The sequence below is a fragment of the Prionailurus viverrinus genome, chromosome D4 (genome assembly GCF_022837055.1).
Source record: "Prionailurus viverrinus isolate Anna chromosome D4, UM_Priviv_1.0, whole genome shotgun sequence".
NCBI lineage: Eukaryota > Metazoa > Chordata > Mammalia > Carnivora > Felidae > Prionailurus > Prionailurus viverrinus.
In genome coordinates this window covers 6,819,175-6,836,717 of record NC_062573.1, presented here as the reverse complement: position 1 = coordinate 6,836,717, position 17,543 = coordinate 6,819,175, and the positions used below count along the sequence as shown (strand labels likewise).

Genomic DNA, 17,543 nt, shown 5'->3' with positions numbered 1-17,543 from the left:
GAGACCCTGTTGGGAAGCTTTGGGATATAAGGCTGGGGGAAGACAACCACGGGCACTTGGAGACAGATTCTCCTAGGTTTGTCCCCATGGCCACTCAACATTCTCATTGACCCAAACAGGAAAAGCCTCCTTGTTTGGAGGGTCAAGACTTTCGAATGACTTTTTCACCTATCCATCCACTCGGTGCAGAATTGGTTTTGTGTCCACGATGGGTAGGTGGGATTCTGAGCCCAGTGAGTGACGCAGAGCACAATCTGTCTTGGATACTACTCTCAGAGGGTGGAAGAGATCTCAGAGTCTGGGGTAAAAACATGAAGCCTTGGTAGCTCTTAATCTTGGTAGCGTTTCCTCTTATGCCCTGGGATGCAGTTCCTCAAATAACTAAGGAGTAGAGGAGTAAATTCTTTAGTGGAAGAGAAGTCCAAGAAATATGGTAACATGAGAAACCAGAACAATTCTTGAGAAAGGATAGACTGGAAATGTGTATGGAAAAAAAAAAAAAAAAGAGCTGAGTCAAATGCACAGGACTTTGAATCTTGACTTTGTGACGTGACCTTGAACAAGTCACTGAAGCTCTCTGCATCAGAATTTCCTTATTTGTACAACAAGGAAACCGCTACTCACCATACAAAACCATTTTAAGGACTAGCTCAGTGCCTGGCACACATGGAGAAGTAACAAATGACGGCTCCCAGCCCTCCTCCATGATGTAGAACCACTTCGAAGAAATGTTTTGTTTTGTTGTTTTTGTTTTCCTCCCAGAATCACAGGAACTTGGGCACATATGGTGGGAGACAATCACAAATCATTCAAGTTCATTAGGAGCCCAAGTTTAGAAAGATCTGAAATCACCATCCTCATTTCCTCTCAACAACTACTGACATCTCATGGGAAATTTAGAAACCAACTTTTTCCACTCTATAAAATTCTATTTATAGAATTTCCTTCGCATTCTTCCTTCTCTGTGAAATAAAAGAAGCTTATTTTTTCCTGGAGAGTTTTCTATAAGGTGAAGGCTAACCAGTAATCAATATTTGTTAATTAAAAAAAAAAAACCAACACTAAATATCTAGGAGGAAAATGACGATTCTGGTTTATAACATGTATATTTTTAAAGGCTATCGATATCGCAGGCATAGGAACTAACAATATTGCTGGAAAGAGATCATCACAGAACAGGGGGATTTTTCAAAGTCACGGAAGGAGTTAATGACAGAAGGGGAGACAAGACCCTTTACAGTTCTATTCCAGAACATTCTAACACACCATGTTGCCTCTCAGAGCATAAAACCCCCCACAGCTACCCATTATGAAACATATTAATATCTCCCTATGAGAAAAGGGAATGGAAGGGGGGGGGAAAAGGAAAAAGAGAAAAACCATTCTCTAATTTAAAAGGAGACCAGGATCAAAAACCACAAAGGGGCTGAGCAGGGCCCTCCAAGTGGCCTCCATTTCCCAGAAACGAACCTGGTTTTGGCAAAGTGTTTAACGTTCAGGCTGTGGAAATGGAAAACGCCAGCACGTGCAAACTGATGTCAAATTATGATGTAGGATACATTTGGAAAATGTGTTCTTAGTGAGTTACATAGAAAGCCCCCCAGATTAGTAATCCAATGGAAGGAAAATAGCAAAAATGCATTTCCCTCAAAGAAAGCTGTCAAGTTGAAGAATCAGACAATTTCTATTTCTCAGAGAAAGAGAAGTCTCCACGCCCCAGGAATTATTATGACATAAAAAAAAGGGGGGGGAGAGAAAAAAGAGGCGCTTAATTCATGGTAATATGTGCTACTATTATGTGCCTCCTGAGGAAACGACATGAAAAGCTGGTTCGATGAGTTAAGTCTAGACAAGGGAACGACAGTTCATTATTTCTCATTTCTTGGTAGAAAAGAAAAGTAGAATGTGGCCAGACTGGCATTAGCATAATTCACTCCTAAAACTGCTGATCTATGCAGCACATTATGAGAGATGGTCACTGAAAATAAATTCAGTCGGATGTTTGTTTTGTTCCCTCCTGTTCTCTTTAAGGAACTTGGAGAGAAAGAGTGGGTCGTCCAGGTGAAAGCCAAGTTCAGCTTCTGTCGTTTGTGTGGGAGATCTGAGAGGAGTGTATATCTAGCCAGCAAGTACGTCTCCTGCGCAGTGCTCCAGAGAAGGGCACTTGGCTCGATTTAACATATGGCATAAATATTATTAATTCATAATGAAGCAAAATTTAAACCGAAGTGGAAAGGAGAGAGAGAGCGAGCAGTTGTTAGCAAGAGAAAACGCTTGCTGTTAAATTTAGCTGGCAAGACTGAACATACTCAGATAAATCTAAAGTGCAGAGTATCATCTTTTACGATTAAGTTGCTGTTGGGATCTCTTGGTATATTTCAAAAGGAAAAATCTATTAATGATTGTGCAACATTTTCTCCACTTCTTCCTGCAGGACACTGGCTGCGTGGGTGTGGAAGGAGGGGAGAGGGGCTCACTGCCGGAGTCCGGCTCCCCACCTGAAGACGTTGTTCCCCCTACTCAGGGCACCAAGGCTCCCGCAGACAGTGCTGCAACAGACGGTGACCTGAGGGCCTCCAACCTCACCAAAATCGGTTTTACTGGCAAATGCCCTTAATTATTCAGAAAAAAAAAAAAAAAAAAGGATGGAAAAATCATAAGGCCTATCACACAGAGACAGATCTGAAGCGATAGTTTTGATATTACTCGGTTCCAGTCTGAGAGTGTCTTAGGAGTCCCCTTTGCTAGAACCATTCTCAGTTCTGTTTTCTTCTCAAGATCGTGAATGAGCCTAGCAGCCCTCTTGGTACGTTCCCCACCTCTCATGCCAGAGCTCACACGCCGGTGGGCTCTGTGGTCAGTCGCACTTTGATTGAACCCACCCAGTGTTTCAAAATTACTTTCTGAATAGCCAACGTGGATATGCACGTATTGAGATTTTATATAAAAATCAGCATTTCTAGGGGCGCCTGGGTGGCTCAGTTGGTTAAGTGTGAATTCTTGATTTCAGCTCAGGTCATGATCTCGAGGTTCGTGAGATCAAGCCCCACGTCTGGCTCTGCGCTGATGGTGGGAAATCTGCTTGGGATTCTCTCTCTGTTCCTCTCTCTGCCCCTCCCTGCTCTAAGTCAATCAATCAATCAATCAATCAATCAAAACTTTAAAAAATCGGCATTTCTAGCTTCTCTTGGAAAATCAAAAGCTCTGGTGACACTAGCCCAGCAGCAGCCTTTCCTTTTATCCAGGGATGTCCCCTCCGCAACCTTCCAGATCCCACCCACTGGCTTATGTTTCCTGCCTGACCCTGGAGGCAACCAAGAGTGTGATTCTTACGGTAAGCTATTTTTTTCAAATCTCTCCCCGCCCCCTTCTTCTATGGCCTTCTGCTTTTCCTCCATTCTTCCTTCTTCCTGCCTGGAACTTGACCATGATGGCTGGATTTTGAGCAGCCATCTTGTGACTCTGAGGCAACCCTGAAGCTTGAAAGCACATGCTTAGGATGGATGAACAGAAAGACAAAAAGAAAGTGGGGCATGATCACATTGTGGAGTCATTAACCAGCCTAGAATCCCCACTGTCAAGCTTCCTATTATATGAGAGAAAATTAATCTTGTTATTTTAAACCCTTTATAGATGAGTATCTATTACTATGAGTCAAATGCAATTCCTAAATGAGTCAGAAGGTATCAGGTAGTATTTTCAGGGAAGTAACAACATGCGTCTGTTGGCTTTCTTGAGAATGCCCATTGTCTAATGGAAACAATAGTCACAAGACTCCCACCTAACAAATAGCTCCAGTAAAAACTAGGCTCTGGGTCAGGTGCTTGAGGATGTATTACATCCCAACCCCATAATAATCCTGAAAGGCAGGACAGATTGTTCCCATTTTATAGACGAGGGAACTGAGCCTTGGAGAAGGCGAGGGATTTGCCCAAAGCCACACAGCTATTAAGTAATGTGATTGGTCCTGAAACCAGACTCAAAGCCTGGACTCTTTCCACTGGGCTTTCCCCTCCCCCTCCCACCCCCCCCCCCCCAGAGCTAACACAAAGCCCTTCTCATAATCACCGTGCAAGTCCGAGCTCAGGTTTCCTAAAATGGCAATTATTCCTGCTGATTCTTCTGTTCACCATCCCATCAGGAATATCAGAGAGCCAGAGTTAGAATTCAGAAAATTCGGTTGGAGAGAAGCGCATGACGAAACGTTTCCAATTCGAGACTTCTAATTATTTGCTTTAGTGAACAAAATTATGGAGAGCGTGACTTTGAAGTGGAAGGTAGAAATATTAAAATCAATGATGGGAAAACAACAGCAACATCGAATGCCAGCAGATAGTTTCCCTGAGGTGTGTAACACACGATCCTGCTAGCTCCATCCCCGTTTTATGGGATCGCTGAGATTCAGAGAGGGTCACTAACTTGCTCAAGGGTTACACAGCTAGTCAGTATTGCTTCAGATATTTATTCACACCTGTGTTGCACCAAAGTGCCCCAGAGAGTAGAGGCAAGTTAAGGAATAATCGAGTGCCGTGGTCTATTTTGTTGGCTTTGGCAAAAACGCAGCTGATTTATCTCATGGTTCATGTTTAAAATTCATGCAAATTGTGTGTTATACTCGATCATATAGCCGTGTTATTTTTATATCAGGACAAATACATTAAATTATTTATCAACTGAATTATTTAGCTTTTCTCTCCCGACATGGACACTTTGGAAAGACGTGCCTTTTTTTTTTTTTTTTTTTGCTGTGGGTTCCTAAATGCTCAGCACCCAGCCACTACCACTGGGAGAACATCACCCTGGTCTAAGAAACACAAGGTCTGTCTGAGTCCGAGGGGCAATTATTTATATGTGGCCTAAGGACCTAGTTTAAGGTAGCACAAAACTGTGTTTTAACCACAAGTGTAAGGTGGCGAAAGCTGTCACATCTGTAACATTCATTAGTTCATTTGACAACCAAGAGTGTGCCAGGCCTAGCTCCCGCCACGGGGCCAATCCAGCCCCGGCTGGGGCACTGACCCAGGGAGATGACCCAGGGCACTGACCCAGGGGCACGGTCAGGGAGATGGGACCAGCCAGATGCGGGGCCGGACTCCACCCTGCCTGAACCCCAAGCCGAGGGGCCGGTCTCACTGACCTTATAAAAGTCCGAAAGCCTGTTGGTCCCAACTTCATCGTCCCCTTGATCCCCAGGAACCGGATAAACAAATTTGCCATCCTGTCCACCAGGCGCAGGTAGTTGAATTGCTTGGCATACTTGGGGAACACCTGCTTAAGGCAGATGGAGGGCAGGTGGGCTTCGGGATCCGCGTTGCCGTCGGAGGCGCTGGCCGGCTCACTGTCGGAAGGATCCTCCTTTGCAGCTAATGGCTTCGTAAGCTGCTGAGACCTGAAGGACACGAGCAAGTAATGAACCAACAGGTGCAGCAGGAGTCATAGGACGCAGCGCCTTCTCACACATATTCTCCTCTCTTTACAGTTCAGATACCTCAGGAGGTGTTATCACGGACACTGTTTTCATTGCACAGACCAGCGGCCTGACCTCAGAGAAGCGAGCGGCTCAAGCTCACATAGCTAGTGTGTGGCAAGGTCGGGACTTGAACCCGGGACAGAGCCAGGACCGTCCTCTGTTCTCCCAACCTGGTTTCCCAATGTGGACAACCGCCTTTACCGTACTCGTGATTCAAGAGAGTACTCTATTCCAGAGCAGCCTAGGTTTGATTTCAAACTCCTACTTGTGGGTAGTAATTGAATAATTAAGAAATATAAAAAATCTCATTGAGGGCTGGCAAGAAGCCAGAAGCACAGTTCAATGAACAATTTGCAAAGATACATCAGTTACCCAATTCTAGGAATAGGCACAATTACATTTTCTGGCTTAACTATTTTCTTATTTGGAACTCATACAAAAAAAAAAAAAAAACAAAAAACATGATTATCATGTTGTGATCCCAGAGTCTGGATATTTTATTCTGAAATTATTCTGAGAGTCAAGAAAAGTCACGGCTAAAACTCCCACATAGCCACCTCTGGCTTGGAATGCTCTTCTCACCTCCAGACCCACATATTCATCACCTGCTGCACCTTCAGGATGGGCCCCAGTCACCCCAGGCTGAAACACCCGCCCATTTCCCTCACCCCAAATCTACACTCCCCATCTCCTTGACCGTCACCCCCATCTGCCAGCTACCCAAGCAGAAAATGTCAGGATAAATGCCAGGCCTACCTCCTCAGTATTTCCTGACTGGGGAGCTCTGCTCTCCCCAACCTGGGTCTTGTGGGCTCTCCCCTGGACCATACCAACTGCCTCCAGCCTTTCCCATCCACAGACCCATAGACACTGGCACCTGAGGCACCTCTTTTTTTTAATGAAATTTTTTTTTGAGAGAGAGAGAGAGGAGAGAAAGACCGTGAGCGGGGGAAAGGGTCAGAAGGAGAAAATCTTAAGCAGGCTCCACGTGAAGCCCAAAGTGGGGCTCGATACCACGACCCTGGGATCGTGACCTGGGCTGAAATCAAGAGTCGGACGCTCAACTGACTCAGCCCCCCCCCCCCCCCCGTGTCCCCTGAGGCACCTCTTCTAAAGCAAACCTGGCTGGGTTGTCTCTTACTACAACTCTTTAGGGATTCCCGAGTGCCTACAATGAAACCCATCCTTTTCATTCTGGTGCTCAAGGCCCTTTTCGATTTCTTCTCCGTCCTCCTCATTTCCTATCACTACCCCTAGATAGGCCTGGGGTGCTCCCTGCACGCTCCCCTGTTGCCAGGTGGTCTGGCCCGGACCGGAGACTTGGGGCCCACTGCACCCCGGCTCTCCTCCACAGCTGGTGTCTCTCTCTGCCCTTCCTTGCAGCTCACCTCACTCTCCTGTCTGCTGTTCTGCCCACAGCTGGTCCAGGGCCAGGTGTGACTTTTTCCACGTGTGCATCCATTCCTGAGACAACCCTGAGCAGGCTGTACTTGGTCAGTACATACTGCCCAACTGGCTAACTGATCCAGGAAAATTACAACCACGTCACATGGTATTGAGCTCAAGGCCACTATCTACTCTTTTCTTTATTAAATGGCCACATCCCCTGTGTTCCCACTTGTGAGCTCACCACCAGTCACCAAGTTGGGTCGTCTTGGTATCTTTGTACCTGCCTTCCTTGGCCTTTGAGGTCTTCCCCTGGCCCTGGCTGCCCGGCACATTTCTTCTGGTCCACTTCCAGAACCAGCTCAGATGTCTCCTTGACCACACCAGGGACTCTTTCCATGCTCCACTCCTGTTCCTTGGACTTGCTTCTTTGTTCCTCTGGTCAAGTGGCACTGCATTTGTCTGTAGACCAGTCCCTCTTACCACATCTCATTCAACTCTATCTCTACAGGACCTGGAACGCTTTTGGCTTTTGTGAAATGTTTCGTTGAATTTGTTGAAGTGGGCAAGTTTGCTTTTAATGGCAAGCCATGCCTCAAGTAAGATACCAAGGTTATGATGCTTTGTACACCAGCTCTTTTTTTTTTTTTAATGTTTATTTTGATGTGGGGGGAGGGACAGAGGGTCCAAAGCAGGCTCTGCACTGACAGCAGCAAGCCCCGTGCAGGGCTCGAACTCACTAGTCACGAGATCATGACCCCAGCCAAAATCAGACGCTCAACCGACTGAGCCACCCAGGCGCCCCCAGGAAAACAAACCCCTTTTGAAGTTCAGCCGTGTGGATGGTTCTGGGGAAACAAATGCTCAATCTCACCAGGATTTCTCCTGAGAAGCACATGCTCTTGGGTGGGACACTGCACAATCTCCTTTCAGCTAAGCTGGTTTTATCATCATCTCCTTGAATTTCAGGACAGTACATAAAAGTCAGTGGTTACTTTTCAGGTGAAATGACATGTCTCCACACGAAGGTTACAGGAAGACAGATGAGGAAAGATTAGTAGTGTTCTGGAAATTAGCTCTTAAATTACTGGAGAAGTGGCAGTTGCTGACTTGCTAAGTACTCATTAGGTTTTTGGTCGAGGGAAGGTTTGGAAACGAACAGTTTGAATATGCTCTGTGTCAACGAAGAGAGCTCCGAGAACCCTTCAATCAGCCGTCCTATCTCCAGTACCTCGCTGGCTCTTCACGCAGCCCTGTGAGGTGACTGTCACTCTTTGAAAAAAAAAAAATTTTTTTTTTCTTTTAATGTTTATTCACTCTTCGAGAGACAGAGAGAGAGAGAGAGAGCGTGAGCCAGGGAGGGGCAGAGAGAGAGGGCGACACGGAATCTGCAGCAGGCTCCAGGCTCTGAGCTGTCAGCACAGAGCCCGACGCGGGGCTCGAACTTATGGACTGCGAGATCATGACCCGAACTGAAGTCGATGCTTAACTGACTGAGCCACCCAGTCGCCCCGAGGTGACTGTTACTCTTAGGCCTTCTGTTCCGGGTAAGAAACCGAGCTCCAGCAAGGTTTGTCACAGCTGAACCAGGATTGTAAATCAGCCCTTCTAACCAGGGCTCGTTCATCACCCCTCTACTGTGTTAGAAAGCACAGCATGGTTCACAGGGTGGGCCACGGAATCCAAAGTACTGTTATTTATGTTGTATTTTAAATAGTTGGGTTGTTTTTTGTTTGTTTTTAGAGTATAACGGTCATCCATGCTCTTTGCAGACATGTTGAGGACGTATAAAAGAATCGAAATCATTTGTCACCCACAGTTCAGGGATAAAGACCACTATGTTTTGGTTTCTTATCTATAGTTATGAAGTTAGGATCACATTGCATATCTTCTTTTCACACTTTAAGTTACATCCAGAGTATCTTTTTTTTTTTTTTAACATCTTATTTATTTTTGAGACAGAGAGAGACAGAGCGTGAACGGGGGAGGGTCAGAGAGAGGGAGACACAGAATCTGAAACAGGCTCCAGGCTCTGAGCTGTCAGCACAGAGCCCGACGCGGGGCTCGAACCCACGGACCGCGAGATCATGACCTGAGCCGAAGTCGGACGCTTAACCGACTGAGCCACCCAGGCGCCCCATATCCAGAGTATCTTCCCGTGGCATTAAACATGTTTTCACGAAGGTAATTTCTCACGGATGTGAAATATTCGGTATTAAAGCCAAACCATAATTTAATTAGCCGCCCCCTTCAGTTGGCTATTGACTGTCTACATGGCCTATTTATTAAAAATTTTTTATTTATTTAAGAGAGGGAGGTTGGGGGGTGGGGGTAGAGGCAGAGAGAATCCCAAGCAGGTTCCACGCTCAGCGCAAGGCGCGATGCGGGGCTCAAACTTACGAACCATAAGATCATGACCTGAGCTGAAATCAAGAGTCAGGCGCATGTCTGAAGCCATCCGGGTGCCCCAACATGGCCTGTCTGTGACTAAATGGAATGTGGTGATTGGTCCCTAAGTGAATGTGCTCCCTCTCAGAAACAGGACACATCACAGCTAGCAGCAGACTTGGAGGTCCTTCTGTGCAATGACGCCATCCATTTTTTGGCGTGTGGTCTAATGCATGCAACGTAAAAGGTGCCATTTTAATCACTTTAAAGCGCACAATTCGGTGGCATTTAGTACACTCACAGTGTTGGGTACGCATCACCTCTTATCTAGTTCCAGAACATTTCCATGACAATGCCATTTCGGAGAAGAAACTTCAATCCCGGGCAGATAAGGCCACTACCATCAGTGGGTCACTTAATTAGCAGATGGTCCAGGGTGGTGGCCTTTGCTTGGGTTGCTCTGGCGACGGGGACCCCACCACCTCCAGGGGACCTCTTGGCCTGGGCAGGCTTTCCCGCTGATATGCATGTCAGAGGAGGCCTCTCGCCAGCGTCCTCAGCCTGCCACAGGTTCTGCCCCAGAGCCGCGCAGATGGAGTGGTTTTTTTTTTTTCCTCCTTTACGTGAGCCCTTCACATTCTTTCAAGGGCTGCTGTGTTTACTGGCTGACTACCGCTTCCCTTCCTTCCTGAATCCCAATTAATATGCTCAAGATGACAAGGGCCTCCTAAGCCACAGATACAATTTTCATGGACTCAAAACCACAAATTTAGGGGGAAGTGTTTTACTCAACTGGAAGAAGGCCGTAAAGATGTAGCTGATACAGAAGAAGAGATAAAACAGTGAGAAATGGTATCTTTGCTTGAGCTAATTCCAATGATCACATCGAGATCCAAGTTATCACAAATACTGTAAAATCCTCTTTTTACTTAATAGCATTTTAATGGAAACGGCGGGTTTATGAAATAAAAGTGACTGGTAAAGAAAACATAAATCAAGCTTACTAGTCCTTTGGGGTAATTTCTTTTTTTTTTTTTTTTTTATTGAATTTGGTATATCCTTGATTCATTAAAATTCTGGAGTGTTTTATCTATTATCGCTTTTCAAATAAAATGGGATTCTTTTTTATTAAAACTCTTGTGAAAAACCACCTAACTTTTATTTTGCCTGCTATGTATCGGGGACCTACTGTACGTCAAGCATTGGGCCCAGCAACTTGCTTCTAGTACCTCATTTGTTTCTCCTAACAATTTTACGAGATAGGCGGAAACTACGAGGTAGGTGCCATTTTACAGATTAAAAGTCCAAGACCCAGAGAACCAGAATAATTGCCCAACCTCACAGATCAGTAGTGGAATCAGAATTCATACTTCGGACTATACCACTACACATTCTGTGCTTAGCTCACTGTATTGTTCTTGTGCTAATTGGATTTAAATCCAACCAAAGACTTTTTTCCTTAGGCAGACGCTCCATAACAGCCCCAGAAAGCAACCAAATCGGAAGGTAGATAAAGCAAGGTCAAATTCCAGTGTCGGAGAAAGTGCGCCAAGTCTCTCAGAGAAATAGTCACCTTTTTTAGTTAAGCAGCCCTTTGGTAATTTTATTTGTCCGAGGACTTCCCTGTCCCAGGGGCCTCGGTGAGGTGGACACAGTTCTTACCACCCCAGAAGCACGTGACCACGTGGGGGGGGAGACAAGACCCATCCATAAACAATGAGTGAGCAAGGCGGAAGTGGCCAGTTGAACATGCAGAGTGGGACCTAGAACATATGGAAGGAGGTTGGTTTGCTGGGTAGTATGCGTGAAGGGGAAGGGGTGGGAATACGAGCAGGAAGCTGGTGGGGGTGTCTAGGTCTCATAGGATCTAGGATGTGAGACAAGGGTGTTTGGATTTGGTAGTGCAGGAGATCAGGAGTGGTGGATTTAGGGGAGGGGAGTGGCAAAATCAGAAGTGTGGTGAAGGTGAATGAGCCTGCCAGCAGCACGAGTCCTGAATCGAGGCAGGGGACTGGACGATGTTAGGAAGCTACTGGAATATTCCAGGTCAATCATTCTGAAAGCATACATCCCCGGCCAACCGGGATCAGCATCACCTGAGATCTTGTTAGGAATATGAATCCTTGGCCCTATCCCAGGCCTGTGGACTCAGAAACTTTTGTGAGTGGGCCAGGCAATCTGTTTAGCAAGCCTCGTGGGTGATTCCAAGGCAGGCTAAGATCTAAGGATCGCTGGTTCTAGGTGAAAGAGGGTGGATTTGGCAACGGCTTGACCATGGGGGTCAGAAAGGGAGAGAACACCCTGGATCGTGTTGCTGGGCAATCCGTGGGTTGGCAGGAGAGCCTCGTGGGCAGTGGTGGTGCTGCACTGAGGTAAGCAGGCTCCTTTCCCTGCCATTTGACCGAGACCTGTCCCCACAGTCACTTGGGGATTTAACTGCGCATTGTCATTCCTAAAGAAACTGCTAAGCGCGTACCAAAGAAGCGCCTTAAATTAGCCCAGCAGCTAATTTAAAGAGCTGGAGGGTGAAGTCACTAAAAATAAACGGAACTACCACGTAGCCCAGCTCTGTCACTTGATGAATCTCTGCCATCGCAGGGCCCCATTTGCTTGATGGCGATGCGATGCTATTTGAACAGAAGGTGGTAGATGATAGAGCGGGCGAGGCAGGTGTGTTTCCAAATTGATGAGGCAAAGTACTCAGGGAGGGAACTTTGTCCGATGCTCCAGTCCCTGTAAGGCCCAGGCTGGGCCTACCTGTCCCCCTCCACGCAATGTTCTTCTGAGGGCTCACCTGGCCACGGCCACCTTCCTGGATCACTTCTTTCCCCAGCACGGCGTGACAGGAACAGCAACAGACACAATGGTGACGATATCGGATATTGGCAGCACTTACTATGTGCCAGGTACTGCAGTTTAAAACAAACTTAACCTTGATTCAATCCTACAAAGTAGGTGTTATTATTATGCCCATTTTACAGATGAGGAAACCGAGGTATGAAGATACAGTCTAATTCCGGTTAGAAACCCGGGTTAGAAACCCAGGCAGGCAGGTGCTAGCATCCTTGTTTCTAACTGGTGCACGACGCCCTTTCACACACGAGGAGTTACCAGGCACTGAGTGCCCGAGAGTCAGGCGGGATACGGGTAACATCTCATTTGAGCCTGGCAATGATCCTATGACTTACGTACTATCAGTGGCCCCATTTTACTCATGAGAAAAATTAGCTTCAGAGAGGTTACCCTACTTTGCAAAGGTCACTCAGCTATTACATGGCTGAGAGTGAGGATTTGAACCTGGGTCTGTTTGGGTTCAAAGCCCAGGCGCTCTCCACCCTGTCACGCTACAACTCATTGTAGTTACGCACCTTCTCTAGACACACGTTCTCCTCCCTGGCGGTGGAGGGAAGTCTCTTACTTCTGGGATGTCATGCAGCCTATGAGGGAGCGTGGCTGGGAGGGCACCCCGTCCAAGCCTAGCCCAGGACTATTGCATTGCTTAGGATCAAACACACAGCCTCCCTATGAAGCATCCAGACGGATCTGCTTGGGGGCTCGTAACTGACCTCAATGGGACCACGCGGGAGTAACCAGCACGTATCTGGATGGGGCTGGTCCCCGTTGCCGAACAAATGAATCCCTATTTTACCGTTACAGGCTCACATGAGTCACCGATGCACGGCGTTTGTCGCGTATATGAATTGACAAGGGCCCCAGTGGCGACAGCAGCAGACCGGGTCTCAGTCACTGCTGGGGACGAGTTCCCAGAGCCCCCAGGCTGGGGTTGCCACAGGACCATCTTCCTGCCAGGCCCCGACTTAACAAAAGGACAAACATGAGGACTTACTCCAGTGCTCCCATCCCCACAGACCCAGAGCGCATGCTATTTCAGAGCGGGAAGGGCCGTCAAGGGTCACGGGGCTCGGCCCTCTCATTTTCCGGATGAAGGAACTGACAGGCCGCGCAATACGCTTCTTTCCTAACAGGGCTCTCTCTGCTCCGCCCTTCCGCACACAGCCAGCATCTTGCCGTTGTTCTTGCTCTCTTTGTCTTGGGCAGCTAGAGTCAATGAGGCGCACTGTCACGTGGGCCAGGGAGGGGTGATGCCAGGCAGCTCCTCGCCACAGGGCACCAGCCTGCTGCTCCCCTGGAGTCCCGGCTCTGCCCTCTGGAGCCGGGCGACCTTGGGCAAGTCATACAACCTCAAGGAAACCTTCAGCTTCCTCTTACAAAGAATGGGAATAATAATGGCACCTAACCTACCGGGCTGATGTGATTACAGAGAAAGTGGATGCATCGTGCTTGGCACGGCGCCTCAGTACCTGTTAGCCGCTGTGATTATAATCACCAACTTGATCTCCCGCCATCATCTCCAGAGGCTCACTGTCTGGTCACCAGGCTCAGTGGGAGAGATCAGCACACATCTCTGGGAACTCCGGAGGCTACGGGGTTTCTTTAACCACTTTCTGACGGTTTGCTCTGCCCCCAGCTCACATTACTAGACACTAGACTGCCCTCCTGCTCTCTGAGCGGGAAATCTCACTGCAAGCTGCACCCAGCCTCTCGTCTCGCCCTAAATACATCCCCCGTATGAGTCTCATCTTCTCGGACCTCACTGGAAAACTGCCCCTCACCTGACACCCTGGTTCTCTACTGAGGATGACTAATGTCACAAAATAACGCACAGAGAAACGTCACAAAGTCACTGCTGTTCCCCCCATAAAGAAAAAGTTAAACCGTGGAGTTAGCAGGGGCCCTGGAGGTCATTGCGTCCCACTTTTCTCTTGAACGATACGGGGAAGTCGAGGCAGACACTTGCTTGGGGTGAGGTGGCCAGCGAGAGGTGTTGGCAAAGGCAGACCCAGTTCTCCTGGCTTCCTGTCCAAAGCACTTAAAAAAGGAAGAAGGAAAGGGGACGACAACAACAACAACAACAACAACAAAAACCAAACCACCGCTAAACTGAAATGCCAGAGTGGCCAAAATTCTGATTCTGAATGAAAGGCTTCGGACCGTGGAGGCCACCCTGGCAGGCAGGGAGAAGAATTCTTCCTCCACACCCCCCTCCACTCCCCCTCACCCCCCCCCCCCCCACCAAAGGGCTACACTGTCCCGTCTTTAACCCCACCCGGTGGTTGGCCACCATCTTTCTGTGGATGATTGGGCTAGTGCTCAACTTTTCACAGGAACCCGGAGAAGGATTTCCTGATTTTCGTTGCGCCTGGCCCACACTGGCTGCCCCAGGCGCCTTCGACCGGGCCCTCCCTCCTCGTGAGCAGAGCACTGGCGTGGGGTGGGGGGCTACTTTGCCTACCGCACCTCCCCCTCTCCACGCTCTTCCCCTTCTTTGTAAACGTTCTTTCCAAAATTATCCACGCAAAAACAACTCGTCCTTCACATCGTAGACTTCGCATCCCCTTCTCCAAAAAGCTTTCCTCAGCCTTTGGAGCTGGAAGCAGCCATTCCTTTCCCTAAAACCTTCTGGACTCTCTGTACATCGTCATCATCCTCATGCTCATCCCAAGATGTAAGTATTGAGCGTTTCATCTCTACCCTGCCCAGAGCAGAGCCCACGGTCTGCATTCCTTTGGTCGCCATCATACCCAAATGGCTGTTGGTATGACTGTCTCTGACACCTGTCTCCTTCCCCAGATTGCGGGTCACGGGAGGGCGGGCCCTGCTGTCACTCACGTATGAATCTCTCTTCTGACACCGTTCCGGACACACAGTAAATGCTCAAAACATTGGATGGCGAATACAGACGGGCATTGTTTCACTGAGTTCTTACAACAGTCTAGTTAATTAGACGCAGCTATTAACTCGAGTTTACATCTGAGGATACTGAGGCGTTGGGAGGTTAAGTCAGCTGCCTAAGTGATGGGGCTGGGCCCGGAACCCGGGGTCACATTTTTAACACCGCCACCGCCACACCCTTCCACATACATTGCCAGAATGCATCCCTTCTCTTTGTCCCTCCCAGCTATGGGAAGAGCCTGTCTATCTACAGGAGGAGCCAAGGTTTCCTGGTGGCAACAGCAAAGCACCGTCTATGTGACGATTGTAATCAGTGGTTGTATTAGCCTCTGTTTTACCACCTCCAAAATTAGCAGAAAAGGCCAACTTGAGCTTTCATTGTCTAGTTCTGCTAATGAAGGGATCCTTTTAATTACACACTCAGCGCCTGTCTGCAACACAAAGCGTTTTAGTGTTTAAACACAGTTCTGCACCAAAGTATAGGCCTGTGTGAACACAGACGATAAGTGGGGGAAACCATGTGTAGAAGTTATCCTTTGCTTAGACTGTAATTCTTTTTGGCTTTCAATTTTATCCAGATGCAGCTCCTTTTTTGTGGTGCTCCTAGTTCTCCTTTGTATACTGTATATGTGCCCGGTGAACACCAGGTACCCAGGGATTCAGTGGGCATATCCCAGGCCGAATATCCTTCCCCCTTAAATTTTGGATGAAATCTGCTTGATTGGTGGATTTCACCTGTCCCTGATTTGCCCTCGGGGGTCCTCCCCACCCAGGACTGCCTTACGGCTGGCTGGTCATCCCGCAGTGAGGGTGTTGAACACAAAACTATCTTCATTCGTGTGCCAGGGGCGCAAGGCGTGTGTATCCCACTTTTTGAGGCAGTCTTTGTGCGTGTCGTGCTGTTTGGGGTTTTCGCTAACGTGAGTGAGGCCTTATGGGGCTGATCCCACAACCTTTCTCAGGCAAGGATGCCCAGAGTTTGTATTCCTACGTGGTCAGGGGGTAAGAGGGATAACTCCTACTGAGCCCCTTCTATGAGCCAGGAACCTTCTGTACGTAAATTACCCTGGTTAAGCTACACGAGACCTTAAGATAGAGATATTAAGATGGAGATATTCTGGAAGCAGAATGCCTGGGTTGGAATCCTGGCCCTGTTGCTCACTAGCTTGGTGACTTTGGAAGAGTCTCTTAACATGCTCGTGCCTTGGTGTCTTTATCTGTGTAATGGGGATAATAATTCTACCTACGTCACAGCATCATTGTGAAAACGAAATGGGCTAATACATATACGTAGAGCATTTAGAACCATACCTGGCATGCAGTAAGCACTCAATAAGTGTTAGCTGTTACCAAGCTAAGCTCAGGTTACATGAAGTCCTCAAGGTCACCTGCCTCTAAATGGTCGCATCTGGTAATCTGGCTCTGACTCTCAAGACCTTGTTCTTTCTAGGCCTCCATCGGCGTTCTCCAGTGCCAAGAGGGCTCTCTGCTGACCCTCTGTGAGGACACTGCAGTCTGAGCCCTGGCGCAGCAGGGCGTGGCCTAGAGAAGGTCACTCTGGGTGCTCGATGTGCTCCTGGTCTCGGTACTGAGCGAGCTTCCACTGCCTTTCTGCTCCCACTGCTTCAAACGCACGGCTCTTCCTGGGGTTACCATGACCCTCCTGATCGCCACCGACCTTCTAGGTCTTTCTCCAGTTCAGCTTCTTCATAGCATCTGATGACGCTTTGACCACGCTTTCTGGAACTCTCATTTCCTGGCTTCTGTGCCCATGCCCTGGTGGTTTTCTGTTCTCTGTCTTTTTTCCCTCCTGGTGGTAGAGTGTCCTTTAAGCCTCTGTCCTTGACCTGCTCCCTGCACCTCCCCCCCCAACCCGGGCTCCCTAGGCCCTCCCATTCACACCCAGAGATGACTGCCCGGATGCCTGTGCCCTGCTCCCCGCCACCCCCCCCCCCCAACATCCAGGCCCCAATCCCGCACACCTTGCCGAGCTCACTTCAGGTGCCAACCCACCCACAAGCCCCCCTCATCCCTCCCACCAGATACACTCTCCTCTGGATTTCCCACAGCACCTCATTTGCTCCTCTCCTGTGCAATCAATCATCTTCTAAACTTATATTACAGCTGTGGAAGTCTGTGGCCTCTCTCCCCCATAGACTGTGAGTTTGCTGAAAATAGAACCCATTTTTGTTCCCCTAATAGTACTCTACATCTCATAGGCAATGCAAAAGAAAAGGTACGCTCGCTCGCTCGCTCGTAGATGACTGTGTAAGAAAAGCATTCTTTAAGACAAATAACGTGAAGAATTTGGTGTAATTTTGCCATAGGCAAGAAAACGGGCGGGGGTGACCTCTGCGTGTCATTTGCAGCTTCAGGTCCTAGAAAGCCATTTTTTTGTTTTGTTTTGTTTTAAGGGTAATAGTGCAACAGTAAGAATTTATGGCAATAAGAATAACAGCCATCCTGGCTCCACTCACTTCCTACCCGTACGGCCTTGGGGAAGTTGTGTTAGGCTCGGCCTCTGTTTCTCTTCTGTAAAATGGTG

General features: G+C 48.1%; 1 protein-coding gene across 5 annotated transcripts in view; it reads right to left on the bottom strand.

Moving 5' to 3' along the window:
* TTLL11 (tubulin tyrosine ligase like 11) overlaps window positions 1-17,543 on the bottom strand; it is a 239,808-nt gene that overhangs the window by 35,845 nt on the left and 186,420 nt on the right. For all 5 annotated transcript variants that reach the window (XM_047829544.1, XM_047829545.1, XM_047829542.1 and 2 more), the window contains one exon: window positions 5,138-5,389. In XM_047829544.1, the coding sequence (XP_047685500.1) occupies window positions 5,138-5,389 (252 nt within the window). The remainder of the gene's footprint in view (window positions 1-5,137; window positions 5,390-17,543) is intronic.